The sequence below is a fragment of the Protopterus annectens genome, chromosome 11.part0 (genome assembly GCF_019279795.1).
Source record: "Protopterus annectens isolate FY-2018-M chromosome 11.part0, PAN1.0, whole genome shotgun sequence".
NCBI lineage: Eukaryota > Metazoa > Chordata > Ceratodontiformes > Protopteridae > Protopterus > Protopterus annectens.
In genome coordinates, this window is record NC_056745.1 from 1059268599 (window position 1) to 1059287899 (window position 19301).

General features: G+C 37.8%; 1 protein-coding gene across 1 annotated transcript in view; it reads left to right on the forward strand.

Annotated features, from left to right (window-relative positions):
• The window catches only part of LOC122815693 (mucin-19-like), a gene marked incomplete in the record, with an annotated part of 520597 nt that overhangs the window by 383726 nt on the left and 117570 nt on the right, over positions 1–19301 (forward strand). The window contains 3 exon segments of the mRNA XM_044088393.1: positions 3227–3277; positions 4838–4899; positions 8840–8990. Of these exon segments, the coding sequence (XP_043944328.1) occupies positions 3227–3277; positions 4838–4899; positions 8840–8990 (264 nt within the window).

Sequence of the window (19301 nt, forward strand, 5' to 3'; positions counted from 1 at the left end):
GATTCACATCTAGATCAGGGGAGGTCATCGTGCCTCTTTACTCATCCCTCATCAGGCCCATAATTGAGTACAATGCCCCTTTTGGGATGTACCTTACCAGACACCTGCAGCAACTGCAAAGACCCCAAAAGTACCTCACCAAGAGGATCAAAGGGCTCATACAGATGCCAAATGCTGCCCAGTTAAAGAAACTCCAGCTCTACTCAGTGGCATACCGCCTGCTCAGAGGCGATCTGTGCCTGACATATAAAGCCATGTCCAACCCGGAATTAATGGACATGCTGCACCTCAGAAAATCCAAATCCCATCAAGCTACGCGCTCAAGAGACTTGAACCTCAGCACTGAAATAAATAGGACATGCTGGAGGGACAGATTCATAACCCAGAGGCTCTTTTCACTCTGGAATAAAATCCCAGTCCAGGTTAGGCAGAGTCCCACATTGACTCTCTTTAAGAGGAATCTTGATGAGTGGATGGGAGACTGTAGGTTTACCCCGGGTATCACTTCTGTGTCACTGTTAGACAGAGGCACAGTATACTAACCTCAAAAAAAGGCATAGCAAAATTAATTTAAAATGGGTGGCGAAAGCCAAACACACTCTGGCTAGGCTTATAAATGCCCTAGATCAGATAACCTAGTATGAACCTATGAACCTATGAACCATTGATAACAAGTAAAAGTTTGATATCCACATTAATCTAGCTATTAAAAACACTTACAGAAAGCTAGGTAGTCTCTACAAACACAAATCCTTCCTGACCCATACTGCTAGGACCACAATTGCTCACACTCACTTGCTCTCAACATTACTTTATGCATCCCCAATCCTAACAAATCTATCCAAAACAGAAACCAGCAAACTGGCAACCTGCTATAATCAAATAGCCAAATTTGTTAATAACTCATCTTTTAGAACCCATCACTGTCATAACCTAAAACAATTGGACTGGCTTGAACTTCCAAATTCTAATCTACAATCAACTTATCATCACTTATAAGCTGTTCTCCCACCCAAATAAAACACCAGCTTTAAGCACCCTAATTCAGCAGTATTACTGTCCTAGGCAACTCCACTCCACAGATAAGTTACTATTAACAGTTACTAGATCCCACAACCATGCCGGTGACTCCCTCTACTCATCTTACCTATCCAAAATTTGGAACTCCCTGCCTTCATCCTTTACCCTAGTATCTTCTCTATCCAAATTTAAAAAAATCTATCAAAAGTCATCTCAGTAACAAATGGTTATTTCCCTGCTCCACACCAGACTAACTTCAGTCCTACTCCACTACTGCAGTAACTCTTGCCTTAAACACATAATCTCCTGATAGGACTGCACAGTCTTATCAATACCACATTCAGATGCATGATGTGACTCTAGACATTTAACATACTTTAATATTGTTTGTATATGTATTGATCATTCTATATGTATTTGTCAAGGAATTAATAATGTGTGCTCATCTATATTGTCTGGTTGTATGTACTAGAAACATGTTAGAATATTTTGTTTGCATGTCTTGCATATGTGTTTCTTAGGAGCTTTTCTCCCCGGGCCTCCACTGAAAATGGACATGTATCCAGTTGAACTATCCCGGTTAACAAATGTAAAATAAATAAATAAATAAAAATAAATATATATATATATGTTCAAGACATTTGTCGCTCCCTAAAATATCTGAACTATATCTGACTAGTTCCACTACTTTTTCACTAAAACAGCGAACGTCTTTACAAAAAAGATGTAATTTTCTGCATTTGCATTATTTTGTGTTTTATTATTGTCCCTGATTTTAAAATAATAACTTTTATTTTCTGTATTCACTATTGTTATTATTTCTGTTATTTTATTGTTTTCATACTCTCTATCAATAAATATACCTTCATATCCTTTTATCACTACATAATCTCCTTATTCTAAGAATTTCACCATATGGAATTGAATCTATAGTGTGTACAGAATGACAACTGTCCCCATGAAGGATGCAGTCATGTTCCTCAAATTTCCTGTGTATCTTTGTTTTGATTTTTCCATCTTCCATCCCTTCCACTGTAACATCTAGATAATACACTTTCTTACCTTGTTGTAACCCATCAAATTTTATGCCAAATCTATTTCTATGCAAACTAGCAATGAATTCTGAAACTTCTTTTTGACCTCCTTTACAAATAAAAATCAGGTCATCAATGAACCTATAATATTTTTCCATGTATCTATTATAAAATTCATTTTTATAAATGTACTGATTTTCATAATATCACATAAAAGGGTTAGCATACATGGGGGTGAAAGCCACCCCCATGGGTGTTCCCTGCAGCTGATTGCATAGCTGCCCATTAAATTCAAACATATTATTTTGTATCTATAATATCATATGGATAATTATTTTTTCTACCTGTTTTAAGTAAATTACCATAAAAAATCAGACTGCAGGAAAATGTATCTTAATATTCCCTGGATTATATTACTGTTTGTATAAGAAACATGTTTTGGCCTCAAGTTTTTCTTTTATATAATTCAAAAAAGTTGTGTGTCCCATAGGTCATTTCAGTGTACAAACACAAAGAAGGAGATACAGTTATAAAGCATCTTGATCATTGCGAAATGGAAAAGATGAGATATTTTAGCAAACATCATGTCCTACAAATCACAATTATGACTGATTGAATCAAGTTACTTTCATGGGCTCTGTCTTTCTAGTCACTTATATCATAGATGTTATATGCATAACTCATTCTGAGCTTTACTCATATTATTTACACTCCTGTTCAGCAGGTCTTTAAATGTGTAATGAATTTTACAGCCCTCCCCAGCACATATACTCAAATGGTCTATACAAGAGGTCTGTTACTTTTATTACACTACAGTTTTGTGATAAGAAATAGTATAACAAAATATGGCTGCATTATCTACCTTCTGGCAATCTGCCATCAAATGGCAAACTAACAGATTTCTTGTATATGTAATTTATTTAATTATTTATTTATTATTTATCCAGTCATACTTTCCTGGTAAACAAATGTCAATAAATGATAAAGTAATTAAATGAATGGTCTGTATAAGAGGTCTGTTACTTTTGTTACATCACAGTTTTGTTATATGAAAACGTATTATGAAATATAGCTGCATTATCTAACTTCTGGGAATCTGCCATTAAATATCTATCATCACCATGGCAAGACTATTGTGTCACAGTGTTCACTGCTTTCTTTCAATTTTTCAGAATGTACCATTATGACAACTGTAATACGAACCGAAGCATCTACTTCAATAGGTAAGGAAGTGATAACGTTTTTATGCATAATGCTATTTTTTTCTAAATAAGGCATCTCCTCAGCCAGTTTCATTAAGATGTTCTTATAGTCAAATGATAAAGATAAATATAAAATGTTACCTATATTAAAAACATGTACTTTTGCAAAGGTTGAAGTGTTCAGCTGTATCTAGAAGTGAGCATTGCTTTTCAAAAACAAATGCCTCCTTACAAGCAGCATTTTAAAACAAATGACTAATAACATGAAACGTTATCATAAAGTTGAATAAAACTGTGCATCAAAAGGTACATTTCAAATGGCCACGTAATATACATATGTACGTAACATATGTAACATATGTAGCATACTAATGTATGCTTACCCATATGACTGACAAATGGAATTCACTTTTCTGTTAGTAACACAGAATTGTTTCCTTCTAGAAAGAGATTATTGATTTGTATATAAAATAAAGACTAAAAAAGGAAAATCAGTTGAAATAGTGTAACACCATATCTGAAATGCAATTATTACAAAGAACAGTCATCATGAAACTGTGGCAACTCATTCTACAGATACTTAAACAACTGTTTTAAACTACACTTTGCACAGTGATATATGTGCTGCATTAACAAGCAAAACAGCATGCAGATACGGCCACTGGACATAAGAAAAATCAGAAATTAAAGCAGAAACAAGCACAATGTTGGACAGAGGCATATTAATGCTGGGATGGAGGGTATGATCCACCCTTGGTGCAAACAGTAAGGGGGTGCAGTCTTCGGGACTGGATTTTCATAAAAAAAATCCATTTTGCCTTTTAAAATCTGTTTACATTTAAAATGTGAAATGCTTAAAGTAAACCAGAAACATGAAAAGCTTAAAGTAAACGTGAGCCAGATTCTGTAAAGGAGATCTTCTTTAAGAACAACTTTTGTATCTGTGCATCAGTGCATATGCCTGTTGTTGTGCAGAATTCAAACACGAGATGTTCTTGCTGCTGCCTAGATGATGTGGAAACACACTTGTTGCCACTGTGAAATGAAGCATGAATGACATCTGTATGTGTGGAAACACAATTGCTGCTACCATAAAATGAAGCACAAATGATGCGTGTGTGCGTGTGTGTGTGTGTGTGTGTGTGTGTGTGTGTGTGTGTGTGTGTGTGTGTGTGTGTGTGTGTGTGTGTGTACATATTTAGGCAACCGAGGATCACAGGTCTGATTAAGTGATTTTCCGAGAGTAATGTAGTATGCAGTTGGAGACTGTCTCAAAACCAACACTACAGATTTGAATTCTATACGATGGACTCAGGCTTTTTAAGTTATTTCATTGTAGTGTAGTTCGTTCTGTTATCTTCAACTGTGATAGCTTCCTGATCTATGTCGGAAATGGTTATTATTTAAATTCTATTGTATTTCTAAAAAAGTAGAAAGAAGTGCATTTAAACAATTTGAAGTATAGGAGTTGTTTCTCCAAGTAAATTATTTATATATGTATATGATTAAAGTAAATAAGAACATGAATTAACATAACTGTCATTCTATGTTATGCTAAAAAATCATTATTTATATCTACAGGCATCACAAGACCACCAATAACTCCTCAGAACTGTTTATGCAAATCAGATCCTCCTAGAAAGGTTTGATCTTCCTTCTGATATTACATTTTATAAACAAGCTGATGGATATATGACTGTTTCTGTGACTTCCTCTATAGCAGACCTATTATTATAATCACGTAGCCAATGGCTGTAATTCATAATGTGGACTAGTGGCATTATGTACCTTGTCCCTACTATATCAACAGCCTGGCACTATAGCATGGTTCTGGGAAACATGAATGCAGTGAATGAGCCAGTTCACAGTATCATAGTGGAATATGGCTATATATATATATATATATATATATATATATATATATATATATATATATTGTGAAAGAACTGTGATTCACATATTTAATTATTGTGCATGCTATTAACATGGGGAAATCAGAGATCAGATCACTGGTGAAACAGAGATAGTGCTAATATGATGCATTGCTTAGTAGCTGGAGTGGCCATGGCCCTTTGATTGTTACCAGAGATAGTGTATTGGTTTATAGGGTAGTTAATTAATTAGAGTATGCTTGGAAAGGAAGCTAGAAGAACTGTTGTCTGACACTGTGAGGGGATAGACTTTAATCACCTACAGCTATCAGAAGGGAGGAGGAAATAACAGGACATTGGTGGCTACTTAATGGTGGATACCTGGTGGAAATGATCACATATCTCTAACTGTTATTTTGTGGATCAGCATAGTTTTTGTCATGATGAGATGACCTAAAGCCAACATAAAGAAGCTGGAAGCGAACTAGTCATCCAGATGAATGGTGGTGTTTGAAGAGTCAGATGGGTGCTGTATGTGTTAGAGAATACATTTACAGATCAGAATCAGATTTTATAGATAGAAGGAAGAAAGTCCCGTTGGTGGGAAGAGTTGTTCAAGATTTAATCAAACCTTGGCTATGCATGAAATTAGGATTGTGCCAAAGTAATATAATTATGGTTGAACTGTTATCACTGCACCTACAAACCTACAAAATCACCTGCTATCACTGGCTAGCCATTAAAAGAGTATTAAGGCTACAGAGATAGGTGGAGGAATGGAAACTTTAAATCAGCAAGATAATTAGCATCTGTAATCACATGAAAAAAGAGATTATGACAGAAATTAATGGAACAGGAATGTGAACAGGGAAGCTGTGTGCAATGTGGCATTACACCATACTAAAAGCTCTGATGACATAAAGAAGTTGAAGGCATTAGCCATTACCATGAGGTTTGACAAATGACTGTATTTGTCACACAAACAGGATGCTTAGGAGGAAAACCAAAGGCCAGTTAAAGTCATAAAATATGCCAGACATTTCTGCAACCAACTGTTACAGCAAATCACTGAAGAAGCCATGAATATTGCAAATTATGCACACTCCATTTTTAAGTTTGTTAGGACAAAGTGCCAATAAATGACCTAGTAGTCACCGCTTTTATTTCCAAAACATAAAATGGTGTACAAGCAGCAGCGCTGATGGCATGTTTTAAATGTTATGCTTATATAAACAACAGCACTTGATTTACCCTGATCAAGGTGAAAAAATATATAAAAAAAATCAAGAACAGAATAGCAGGGGAAATTATAACAAAAAACAGAGAAGAGAAGCAGATTCATTTTAAATAGTCATAAACAGATTTATGCAGGTAGATTTGTTGTCTGTAAATTTCTGAAGTGAAGTGGTAATGTAGAATACAACTTACATACAGTCTATGGATTGCCATAAATCTGAATTGATTTGGGTCCTTCTACAATGATTGTTGGGATGTTAACTTTTCTTAAAGACTCACTGATAACACAAGCATCAGAGTTGACTGAAGGGCAAAAGCAGGTGCTTCTGTATGGACAGATTTATAATGCAAAAGAATATTATATGAAGGGGAATTAAAAAAATAGGAAATAAGACAGTATGGAAGGAAAGTGTGAGGGAATAGAAAGTGCAAAAAGAAGTAAAACATTAATAAGTAAGAAGACAGAATAAGTAAAACATGAGATGCAATAGAAAGAACTTAAATTTAGTATGTGGTGTGAAAGTCCTGTGGTGTCTTAACAGTAATAATGAAAGTAAAGCAGTAAAGCATGCAAGTAAGTACGTATGCTTTTCTTTTAAGACGTATATAGTGATCATTTCTTAAATAAAGTCTCTTAACAAGTGTAGCAACTGTAACAGGGTCCTGGGAAACTTGATCTGAAAAGTAAAAGTGACCATAAAACTAGCCCAATAACAATCACTGTGATAATCATTACCAGCTAAAGATATTAAACAGACTTCCTGCCTATTATTTGGTATATATTTGTTTTGCTAATCTCCGTTACACTGATACCCAGCTTTAGAAAAAAGCAACCTATCATGAGGTTATATTAATTAAGTGAAGAGAGGAGACAAATTCTCCTACATTGATGGGTGTAATAGCCTGCCTTCCATTTTTACATAGGGATTATTTTTTGGTGTTTAAATACCAATTTGAACCAAAAGTAAATGTCAGTGTAAAATCAGTGAACTGTACAACAAATGAACGTTAAGTTTATGCAAAGTAATTCAGGTATTATTATTTCTTAAAAGTGAGTAGTAGTTCTTTAAAGTATAGTCACATATGTGTTTGCCTTTGACTTTATGGCACAAAGTATTTATTTTGGTCTCATTATTTAAGAATTCTCATAATTTATGGCTGGTATACATTTTAATTTATTTTTCAAACCAGGTGGTGACTTCTGACAGTGACTGTTACAGGTCAGTTATAGTATTACACAATATACATAGATTTATTTTTAATTTTTGGTTTTCCAGACTGCACACAGGCTTTCAGAGTGAATTAGTTTTACTAACTTAAATCACAATCATTTACCAGTCCAGCTGGTAGCATTGCTAGTACTACATCAAATGGAATGACTAGCTTACTGAGCTCTGAACAGGACTGGCTAGCCTCAAAGAGACTGGCAGTGTGTCAGTTTAATGATAATGAGGCGAGCAGTGTAGGACAGGTAAACTCCCACAAATTAAAATGTTAAACTGTAGGTTTGGCATAGGTTCCCATGAATAAATAAATGTTGAATTCTTCAGTACAATAACAAACAATGAAACATAGTATTGCAAATTTAAACTGTATTTGCAGCATGATTTTGTAGAATGCAGTATGAGAAACACTTCAAGGTAACACAGCCTCAGACATACCCTGTATTCCCTCAAACTCATTTAATAGTTTTTTTCAGTACCAAGTTCAAGTCTTTTAATGAAGAATGGGAAAAATGCTTTGGAATAAAATTGGAGTTCTTCAATTTTATTTTTGCTTTGCAGATTGTCATATTGGATGATGGAGGAGTTAGCATATATATATATATATATATATATATATATATATATATATATATATGAATATGAGTACATTATTGATGAAAGTATTGAATAGTAGAGGATGGAGCCTGGGGAACATCTACAGAACATGAAGAAAGCTTGAAGTAGATGTAACCATGTGGTGCTTTGTATCCAGCTAAATAGGTAGAAGGTAAACCAAGCATGAATAAAGGAAGAGAGACCCAGGTGACAGGGTGTTTGCACATTTCCACCTTTAAATAGGTCATGGAAGACTGCTGTCACTGTTTGCTGCTGTTTCTGTGGTGATGGACACTGCTACTGAATGGGAGTAGTCCAATGTCTGTGCTACGAGAAGGCAATAACCATGTCAGGATGCTGATAGGAGGTTGTTGAACACAAGATATTTTACTACCTGCCTATGAATGCATTGTTGCAAGAGTTTGGAAAGAGGGGAAGTACAGCAATGAGACATACGGTTGGTTAGGTCTAGCAATAATGCAGACTTGTGATGCACAGCTGTGCTTTTGTTATGTTACTAGGTATTATAAAATGCATTTCATTTATATTTAGTATGAATAAATAACTATGCATTTTTTTCAAGTTGTTAATATATAATTATTCTTATTTGTGCTATTTAATAACGAGAAATTGCTTGCACTTTGTTGTATTTATAGCCTTTGGAAAGATGGATTCAAGACTGTGGTGATGCATACTGCACAGAAAGCTGTACTATCATTGTCACTCCCAGACCATGCCCCACAGATATGCCTTGCAAGTATCCTGTATATTACAATGATGGCTGCTGTCCTCGTCACAAATGCTACTGTAAGTATTTTGCTTCCGATGTGATCAATATTACGTTGTTCATAACATGAAAAAAATGCAAAAATGGGGCTAAATGTACTTTAAGTTGATTGCATAAAGTAAGTTGTTACCATTCTTCAAACTCTCCTTCAGCAGTTTCGTAGATTGACAGTAAAGAAAAAAATGTGAAATGTAAACAACATTTATTAAAAAATATAACTTGGCACTTTCATCTTTCAAGAATAGGTCAGCAAACTAAAAATTATCTCAGCTTTTCCATTTAAAAAGCAAACTACATAAATCTCATGATTCTAGGTCATTTGCAACACTTCAATTATACCAGGAGTACTCAAGGCATTAAGTCTGACAAGCCAGTATTTTTTCTCACTGAACCTGTTTTCAACTTGGTAAAAAAAGGTTACAACTCAGAAAGGTAGGGCCAAGGTGTATACGAGTTGTACACCTTACTGTAAACATTTCTGATTTAAAGAGAGCCCTAACATGGTGCTTTAATATGAAGACATGCAGCATTGCAATGGGCTGTCTCTGCAGTCATACTAAATGCTAATCCTGCATTCCAGTAAAAAGGCACATGCTAATTAGCCATGTACTCTTCTAATGGAAATACCTGTTGTAAGGAATTTACACAGCCAAGTATATGGTCAGTCATAACCACTCCAGTTAATTAACATAGCCAAAAGCTCATGTTCACCTGCCATGGCAGGTTGTATGCCAGGGTGCTAGGGTATCTAGCAGACAGGTAGTGTTCGGGGTTGAGCATATGTGCATGCATGTGACTGCATGTGTGAGTGTGTATATGCCTAACAGGTCATAGTAGGAGGGCTTAGTGGGGATAGGTTAGGAAGGTGCTTGGGTGTGTGTGTGTGTGTGTGTGTGTGTGTGTGTGTGTGTGTGTGTGTGTGTGTGTGTGTGTGTGTGTGTGTGTGTGTGGTCACAGCAACATTGAAAACATGAACAAAAAAGATGACTATATATTGAGGGGCATAGCCTGACCTTCAAGATGATGGCCACATAATCTGCTAGCCCTCCTGTCACAATTCATTTTTGTGAAGAAAATTGATGAATTTTTTTTTTAAATAATCATATGTTTTCAACCATGGAAGCTCACCAAAAGCAATAAAGACATTAGTAAACCTATCAAACATCAAATAATTTAATGTAAAAAAGCAACCCCTTTTTCATATATTCCTAGAGATTGCTAGGCTAATGGTCAAGCTGGTTTTATCCAGATTTTATCCACTTTTCTATCCCTACCGAAAAGATAACAAAGGTCAGCAGGCGAGATTTTAACAATTTTTACAGACTGTCCATAACAGACATGGGGTGCCACCCATGAGTGAATTTATGATTTCCAATCCATTTGTCCAGATTGCCCTTAAAGATGGTCAGGGAAGAGCTCTGCTTCATGTGAATAGGAAGCCTATTCCAGAGGAGGGACAATCTCTAGGGTCACTGATTGCTCCTAGCTTGCAGTCATCAGTAAACTTGGTCAGCCATAGGCCAACTACATTTGCCTCAACATCTGAGAAGTATGTCCCAAATTGGAGGGGGCCCAACACTGTGTCCTGTGGCACTCCACTGGTAACGCACCTCTTCCTAGATGTGGAGTCACCCAATCTAACAACATGAGTCCTAACCTTGAACCATTTGGATATCCATCTGGTTATGTGGAGGTTTATGCCCAATTTTGTGAGCTTTCTCTAATACTCAAGATGGATATTGTCTCATATACTTTGGTGAGGTTAAGATTGGCAGTATGCACTGCCTTACCCTCATCCATGGCATTGGTGACCTTCTCAAAGAAGTCCACCAGATTGAGCAGGCAGGACCTGCCTTTGATGAAGCCAAACAGGGTTGGGTCTAGAGTCTGGAGATTTCCTGTGTCATTGTTAATCAGGTCCATGATTATCCCTTCCATAGCCTTGAATATGAGGCTAGTAAGAGTTTACTGGGTCTGTTGGTGGTCCCCACTTGTGCCGAGATAACTGATGCTGTCTTCCACTCTACTGGGGGCAAACTGATGCCATTTGATTAGCTTAAGAGAGGACAGTGATGACCTGTTCTTTTGTGATAGCAGGCAAAAGGAATGTTAGGGGTAATTTCATTTGGGGTGACTAGAAATAATGAAGGATTGAAATTTGAGCTGAATTTACTGGCCAGAAGGATTTCTATTTCATCTGACTGAGTACAGGTAGTGCCATTTTCTGCCAGTTCAGCACATTGCTGAATGCTTCCCTTACGATTTCAGACATAAATAAAAATGCTTTCTGGTTATCCTTTGCTTGGGAAGCTATTTTAGTCTCATATTTAGCTTTTGAAGACTTGACTAGTTCCCTGATTTCCCTGTTGAGACTAATGAGAGATTTTTGTTCTCTGTCATGCACCATCCCACTTACTTCTAGACAGGAATTCCTTCCATCTGGGTATAGTCTATTTATGCCAGGATTCTACCGGAGTAACTTTTTTTTTCTGGCTAGACGTGAATTTAATTTGGTCAGTTAATACTGCTTCTATACAGAGGAGGAGACTTAATATACCTATGCTATCACTTACTAGAATGTAATTTGCCTTGGAAAAATTCTTTAGGTTTTTAGGGTTTGAATGGGGTTCTCTCATTGCATTTATTTCAAAGGAGACCAATTTACGATCTGATCTTACTAATGAGGATATTATGTTGGGGGAGGTGCAATTCTCCCCTGTGTTTGTGAGTACTATGATATTTCTCAAAGATATTTGAGACCCTAATGGGAGTGCAAACCAGCTGTTCCAGAGCATTTCCACTAACAAAGTCCAGGAATCTATCAGCCTGTATGTTAGTGGTCATTTATGTTTATCAGTTTATGGAGAGGTAATTAAAATCACCCATGAGTAATGCATTGGGCTGAATGGTAAATGATTCTAGTAACTTTAGGTATGCGGAGTGGCTTTCATGGTTCATAGCTGGGGACCTGTAGCTAGTGATGATATGGTGGTAGATTTTGCCTGTGGCTAGCTGGACATGAATTAGCTCAAATGAGTCATCCTGCTTGACCAATTTAGACTTATAATTGCTTTTTTATGTAAATGGAAACACCTCATCCTTTTGTTTTATTCTTTTTCAGAGGTTCATCTGAATATGTGATGGACACTTTAGCTTTGAACTGCAGAGGTGCTTTCCACAACCTTGAATTACATCTCTGTAACTGCACAGACATCAGCATTCTCCAGGGCCAGAAGAGCTTCCAGGGAGTGCCTCTTCTTGTTAAGACCCAAGCACTGAGCAGTAGTACCTTCAGCTTGTCATTATAATAATTTGTTATGTTGGTAGTCTGTTGGTTTGGCACTGCCTAAATAAAGGTATTATGAGGATGGCTAATGCCTTTGTCAGTATTTGACAGTCTAGAGACAACAGGTGCAGACCATCTCTCGCAAAGCAACATGGTCTGTTGATCATGTCATCCCAGGCTGACAAATACTGTCCCTCCCTTGAATGACACCAACAGCTAAGACAATTATTGAAATCAATCATTTTCTTGTTTGTATTATGGTATAATTTTTGGTATGGGTAGAATGTTGCTCAGTGCAAGGCTCATACCAGCCTGCAACACATCTTCAGGTCTATCATGTGTCTCTTCATATAGTCCAGGGAGGAATATCTCAGGTCATTCACACCCACATGGACTATGACTGAGTCATACTGGTACTGGTACTTGTGACTGAGCTATCTAAGTGCCTGCATGATCTGGTGAATTCTGTCCCCTGACAGACAACTGACTGCAGCCCTCTCTTTATCCCACCTGCTGATTGGGGTGTCCTTGTGTCTCCTGATGCAAGCTGCTATGACCAGGATACTTGAATGTGTGGTGTTTTGCAGTAGGAGTTTGCTTGCATTGACACTGTGATGTGCATTTTATTTGTAGTAGTTGGTGTTGACTTGGTTTTATTTGCATATGTGGTTTTATGTGTTGAGATCTTATTTAGTGAGAGAAATAATGTGCATGTGCTGACAACCTGTTTGCCATTTGATCTCACATGTACTGTTTTGTTTATTTCAGGATTAAGTGGTTGTCAGTATGCATGAAAAAATTAGTACAGTCCCCCAGGATGCCCATTCTACGAGGATGGGCACAGAGATAGCAAGAAAGTGCCTACCCTTGGATTCAGGTTTACTGTTGAGTGGGTACATCTGATGCTCAACTCTTATCAAGTGTGAAAAGGTCTAACACTGCAGTAATGTAGTATAAGAAGGTCTAACACTAAATTAATGCATTTCAGCTGATTATGCTTGCTTATGAAGAACACAAGCATATACAGACACACACACACACGCACACACGCACACACGCACACACACACACACACACACACACACACACACACACACACACACACACACACACACACACACACACACACACACACACACACACACACACACACACACACACACACACACACACACACACACACACACATTAACCATTAAGACCAGATCACTGAACTTGTAACAATCCATATCCAGATTCCCCATTATCCCCAAAATAAGCAGTTTTGAACAAGTAAGCCTCTATTATACAACAATAATCAAATGAAAGAGATTGACGCCAGTAAAAGACAGCTTCTTTCTCTTTCTATTTCAGTCTGCCTGTCTGCCACTCTTGCACTTGCAGACACATTAACATACATATTGCGTCTCAAAATGTGGACCATTGTACTAATGATTGAGATCTATAACAGCTGACACTTGATCACCTTAAAGAATCTTACCCTGGCATAACAGGTTTGTGCTTGTTCCATTCCACACATACACATACATGCACTCACATGAATATGGTCATACACAGACACACACACACACACACACACACACACACACACACACACACACACACACACACACACACACACACATACACATCTCAGTTGGTCCAAATTTAAATTATGCTATGATTTATGCTCATTAGTTCAAATCAAAATCAAATACTATTGAAGTTCACTCCTGCTTCTGAAATCAACTATATTACCTAGGCCACATTAAACAATAAATAAGCTACATCAAAGAAGCAGAGACTTGTAATGATTTTAACCTTTGTACTGTACATTTTTGAGGAGTATGACATCCAATAATGTGAATGAATGCAAGGTTGAAATGAAAGATAGTCTGCAAAACATGGTACTATACAGCAACTTATAATATTAACATATTATTATTATTAGTTTACACTGGCCCTGTTCTGGGACCTAGTGCTGTTCAAATCATCAGAAACTGAAATTAGTGCAGGAATTGTCTGCCAAAATCCTTAAATCTGTATAATAGCTGTATGTATTTTAATTTACAGTATTGTAACTCTGTAATATACAGGGCATGACCTACAGCAATTGACTAATGCTGATTGTAACACTGTCGTTCTACTATTTTCTGAGAAGGGGCATTACTATTGCTCATTTACAGTAAATATTTAAGTTAAACAGTCCATCTATACAGTAAATATTCAAGTTAAACAGTCCATCTATACAGTCTAAATGGGAAAGGATGTTTGAGGGGGTCCTTGATTTAACAAGTAAGTTTTCTAATAGATCAGTAAGGCAGACAAGCTGTTACAATAGTCAATGATGTGAAGGCCTGTGCATTGGAGATTTTACTGTTGCCATGGAGAATGAATTTCAGGAGGCTTCTAAGTGTTTCAGACACACCACTTATAGGACATGTCTCTCTTTAAAGAATAAAGTGCAGAAGCAACTAATGGTAGTGCATCGGTTGGCTTTGTTGTAAGTAAAGAGTTCCATCATGGCAAAAATGAGAACAGCAGATTTTATTTTATTTGTTTTACATTTGTTTACTGGGAAACTCTGACTGGACAAAATTTCATTTTTCAGAGGAGGCCTGGGGGGAGCTCCACATTTATAAATAACCATAAGATACATATACAACATACAGATACAAACATTGATTCGATCTCAGATACAAGTGCAAAATGAAAATACATGTTATACATTTCACTGATACAGTCATATTGTCTACATAGAATGCAAAGTGTAGCAGTACTGTGATTCTAGGTAGAAAACAAACAAGTTAAGTATGCATAAGCTTAGTAGGGGTATACTATTCAAATATAAAAATAACAGGTTCTGCTTCTTTACCTGCCTTAAGACAAGTAATTCCTAAACAGGGTTTGTACTAAAGCAGGTCCATGGTTTTGATAGGTGTGATTTGAGAAGTTTTATAAAGTTAGAAGTGTTACTAGTTGTTCTGATATTTAATGGCAAGGAATTCCAAGTTTTGGTTATGCAGTTGGAGTAAAGGGAAACTCCAGCTGCATTGTTAGGTTTGGATATATTTATGAAGGATTTGTTACTGGAACACAAAACCCTTTAATTGGAGTGGTGTATTAGATATTTTTGAAGTATTGGTATTTTTTTGGCTGATTTAGTATTCGATGGGTGAAGGTGAGTTGATTATAAGAAAGTAGATTTGGTAGTTCAAGCTAGGTAGATGTTTTAAACCCAAACAATGATGGGATCTAAAATTTATTACTGTGGAAAAATTTGTGATTTTATTATAGCAAGTTTTGAGTTTTGCTAGGTCAGATTTCTTAATGTTTGTAAGAATTTGTCCCGGTCCCCATTAAAAATAATTGGTTGTGACTGGTGTTTGCACTCCTAAAAATAGAGAACATTAATATCTGTGCAGTAACTGAGACCTGGTTCAAGGCTTCAGAGAGCACCCCTGCAATACCAGGCTACAACTCTTACCACACTTTTCAGCCACAAAACCAAGACCGAAACACTAAAGGTGGAGGAGTGTCCATATTCACCAAGGATATTCACACCTCCAGGCTAGCTGCCCAATACAATGCATCTGAAATTCTCCAGGTACAACTAACACTAGATAAGACTGCAATCCAAATTGTATCTTGCTACAGATCCCCCACCATGCCTCAAGATTCTAACTACACCTTTCTAAAGATACTGGAAAATATTAAGATACAACCAAACACACTAATACTGGGTGATTGCAACTACCCTGCCATTAACTGGGAAAACTACTCGGGTACCAACTCATTTTCCCAACGTTTGTTAGAATTCATAAATCCCACCAGGGGATCCAATATCCTAGACCTGGTCATTACCAACATGGGAGATAGATGCTCCACACCAGTGGTTACTCCCTCATTGGTCAGGTCTGACCATAAGCAAATCACCCTTGACATGCACATCCCACCCCCAGTAAGGAAACCTCCTTAAAAAATTTCTCCAATGCCAACTTCATGCTACTGAAGTCAGAAGTGACAAACTTCATGATACCCGTGCAGACGGGATCTGAAAGTTCGACTGCAGAATCCTACACTAAGGCACTGTAGGAGCACATCCACTCGTGCATTAATCATGCCATCCCAAATAGAACAAGATGCTCTACTCCAAAAAAAGGAAGCCAATCTGATGGTCCTCTGCTATAAACAAACTATAAAACAAAAGGAAGAAACTGTTGCAGACAAGAGGAATATCCCAGGATGCAAAAAACTCCCTCACCAGCCTCAGTAAGAAGCTGAGATCCCTCATAAAATCCTTAAAAGCTAGTTACGAAAATAAAATTGCCAAAGATTCCAAAGACAACCACAAGGCATTCTATAGTTATGTCAAGAATCTAAATGGCAATGCTTAGATCTGCTCTGAGCTACAACAGAATGTCATTAAATATACTGATCCAAAGGATATTGCCAATATCCTGGCAGATCGATTTAGTGCCCACTTCAACCCCCTCTGACCCCCTAAAGGGCCCATCTCAATACCAAAAGATTGCCAAATTCCGGTAATCACGGCCACATAGGTAGAAACCACACTCTCCAAAGCTAAGAATACAGCATCCATGGGACCAAATGACATCCCAAGCTGTGTACTACATGAACTGCAAAATGAACTGGCACCTCACCTAAGTGTCATGTTTAATCACAGCCTCACCTAAGGCTTTGTGCCCACTGAGTGGTGCATAGCTACAGATATCCAACTCCACAAGGGGGGATCTGTCTTGAATCCTGGGAACTACCGTCCCATCAGTCTGACAATCCTGATCTGCAAGGGCATAGAATGCATTATCATGGAACTTATAAACAAAGACATTGGAAACCTTCAAACACTGGACCCCACCCAGTTTGGGTTTGTGAAGGGCCGATCTTGTCTCCTGAATCTGATTGACTTCTTCGAATCAGTCTCCAGAGCTATGGGCGAGGGTAAAGCAGTCCACACAGCCTATCTGGACCTCGCCAAGGCCTTCGACCATCCCCCACTCTGGAATCATAGATAGACGTACTAAGCTGGGTGTAAATCCCTACTTCACACGATGGGTTGCCAACTGGCTTACTGACAGAACCCAGACTGTAAAAGTAGCTGACTCCAAATCCAGCTCCAGACAAGTGACAAGTGGAGTACCTCAGGGTTCAGTCCTGGGACCACTCATGTTTTGCAGCTACTTCTCTGAATACAGGCCAACACTAAGGGACTCTGGATAACAAAGTTCATAGATGACTGCAAACTGGGAGCCATTATTGAATCCCCAAATGATGTGGATATTCTACAAAAGGAAACCAAAAGAAATGCTGTAGATATTCTATAAAAGGGCCTTACAGAAACAGATGCCTGGTGCCAGGGTCATGAGCCCAAGCTTAATGGCAAGAAATGTATAGTTATCCCCTTTGGAAAAAAAACATGTACCCATGAATTACCACATAGGTGGCAGTACACTAAACATTGAAAGTGTGATGAGAGACTTAGGGTCACAGGTGGACAGTGGTCTCACTTCTATAACCACATCGCCACAACAGTCAAGAAATCCTTCTATGTGGCACACCTCATCACTAAGGGTGTTTCATCCAGAAAAAAGGCGGTCATTGTCTCACTGTACTCATCCCTCATTAGTCCCATTATAGAGTATAATGCCCCATTTGGTATGTACCTCACAAGACATCTGCAACAGCTGGAAAGGACACAGAAATACCTCACTAAAAGAATCACAGGCTTAAAGCAGATGCCATATGCTGACTGTCTAACAAAACACCAGCTATACTCTGTGGCATATCGTCTACTCAGAGGCAATCTCTGCTTAACATACAAGGCCATGTCAAACCCTGAGCTGTTGGGCATGCGCCACTTAAAGAAATCCCAATCCCTCAGAACCACACTCTCCATGGATCTAAACCTTATCATCACAATGACACAAAACATGCTGGAGGGATAGGTTCCTGACCCAGAGACTCCCCATACTCTGGAATAGAATGCCCATACATGTCAAGCAGAGCGCCTCCTTGACCCTCTTCAAAACGAACCTTGATGATTGGATGGGAGATAGGAAATTCACCCTAGGGATCATGTCAGTCACCCTGCTAGACAGGGTTCCAGAGAAGTAAATATTGTGGGAAGAAATATCCAAGGAATTGTTATGGCTAGGCTTGTATAGGCCCTAGGGCCGATAGCCTAGTACCAACCTATGAACCTATGAACCTATGATACCCAAACAAGTCTTCAGGAGCCGTGAAATACCAAGTTAAAATGCCACAACACCACTAGTCCCATCCACACTTACCCCCTCACAACTAACCTATCCTCTAGCACGTAAATAGCCAAATGGCAATTGGCCCAACATGGACTTGTTTCCCGAGCAAAACCTCCGGTAGTTAGAACATTTTTTTTTTTGCTTTTTTTTTTTTAATGTGCAAACCACAATCATTGCTCAAGTACCAATGTGGCAACTGCAACAAGTCACCCATTAACCAAGGTAAAATTGCACCCGCCATCATCCTGTTTTCCCAAGCAAGATTACCCACACTAGGGCAGATGTATCTGTTCAAAATCAACATCCTTCATTGCGGTTACTGTTTCCATACCTCCTCCTCAATGAATCCATCCAAGTTTTTTTTTTTTTTTTTTTTTGAAGGCAAGGGCTCTGAATGAAGGCCCAATTTATGTGGACATATCACAAAACTCTGTGCAGCCGAGAGTTCCACTCCTTCCAACCTCTCTTCCCCTCCTGTGAAAGGCTGTTCCATTAAAAGGTAAATCCCCACTCCATTGACAATCTGAGCTGCACTGCTCTGTTTAAGGGAGACTCTAAACAAACCTGGGCATTGTTCTTGGAGAAAGGACTTTCTATTGGCATATAATTAATTAGTTAACACTTTCCTCAACCTGTTAGCTAAAAGTGGTGGAGATTTAACAAATACTAACTCTTCCCCAAACCACGCATGCATCGGAACAGACTGCTAGTGTAACTGCCATTACATTAAAGAAGGAAATAAAAAAAAAAAAGCAACAGGCAGTTGTAACTATACCAGACATACA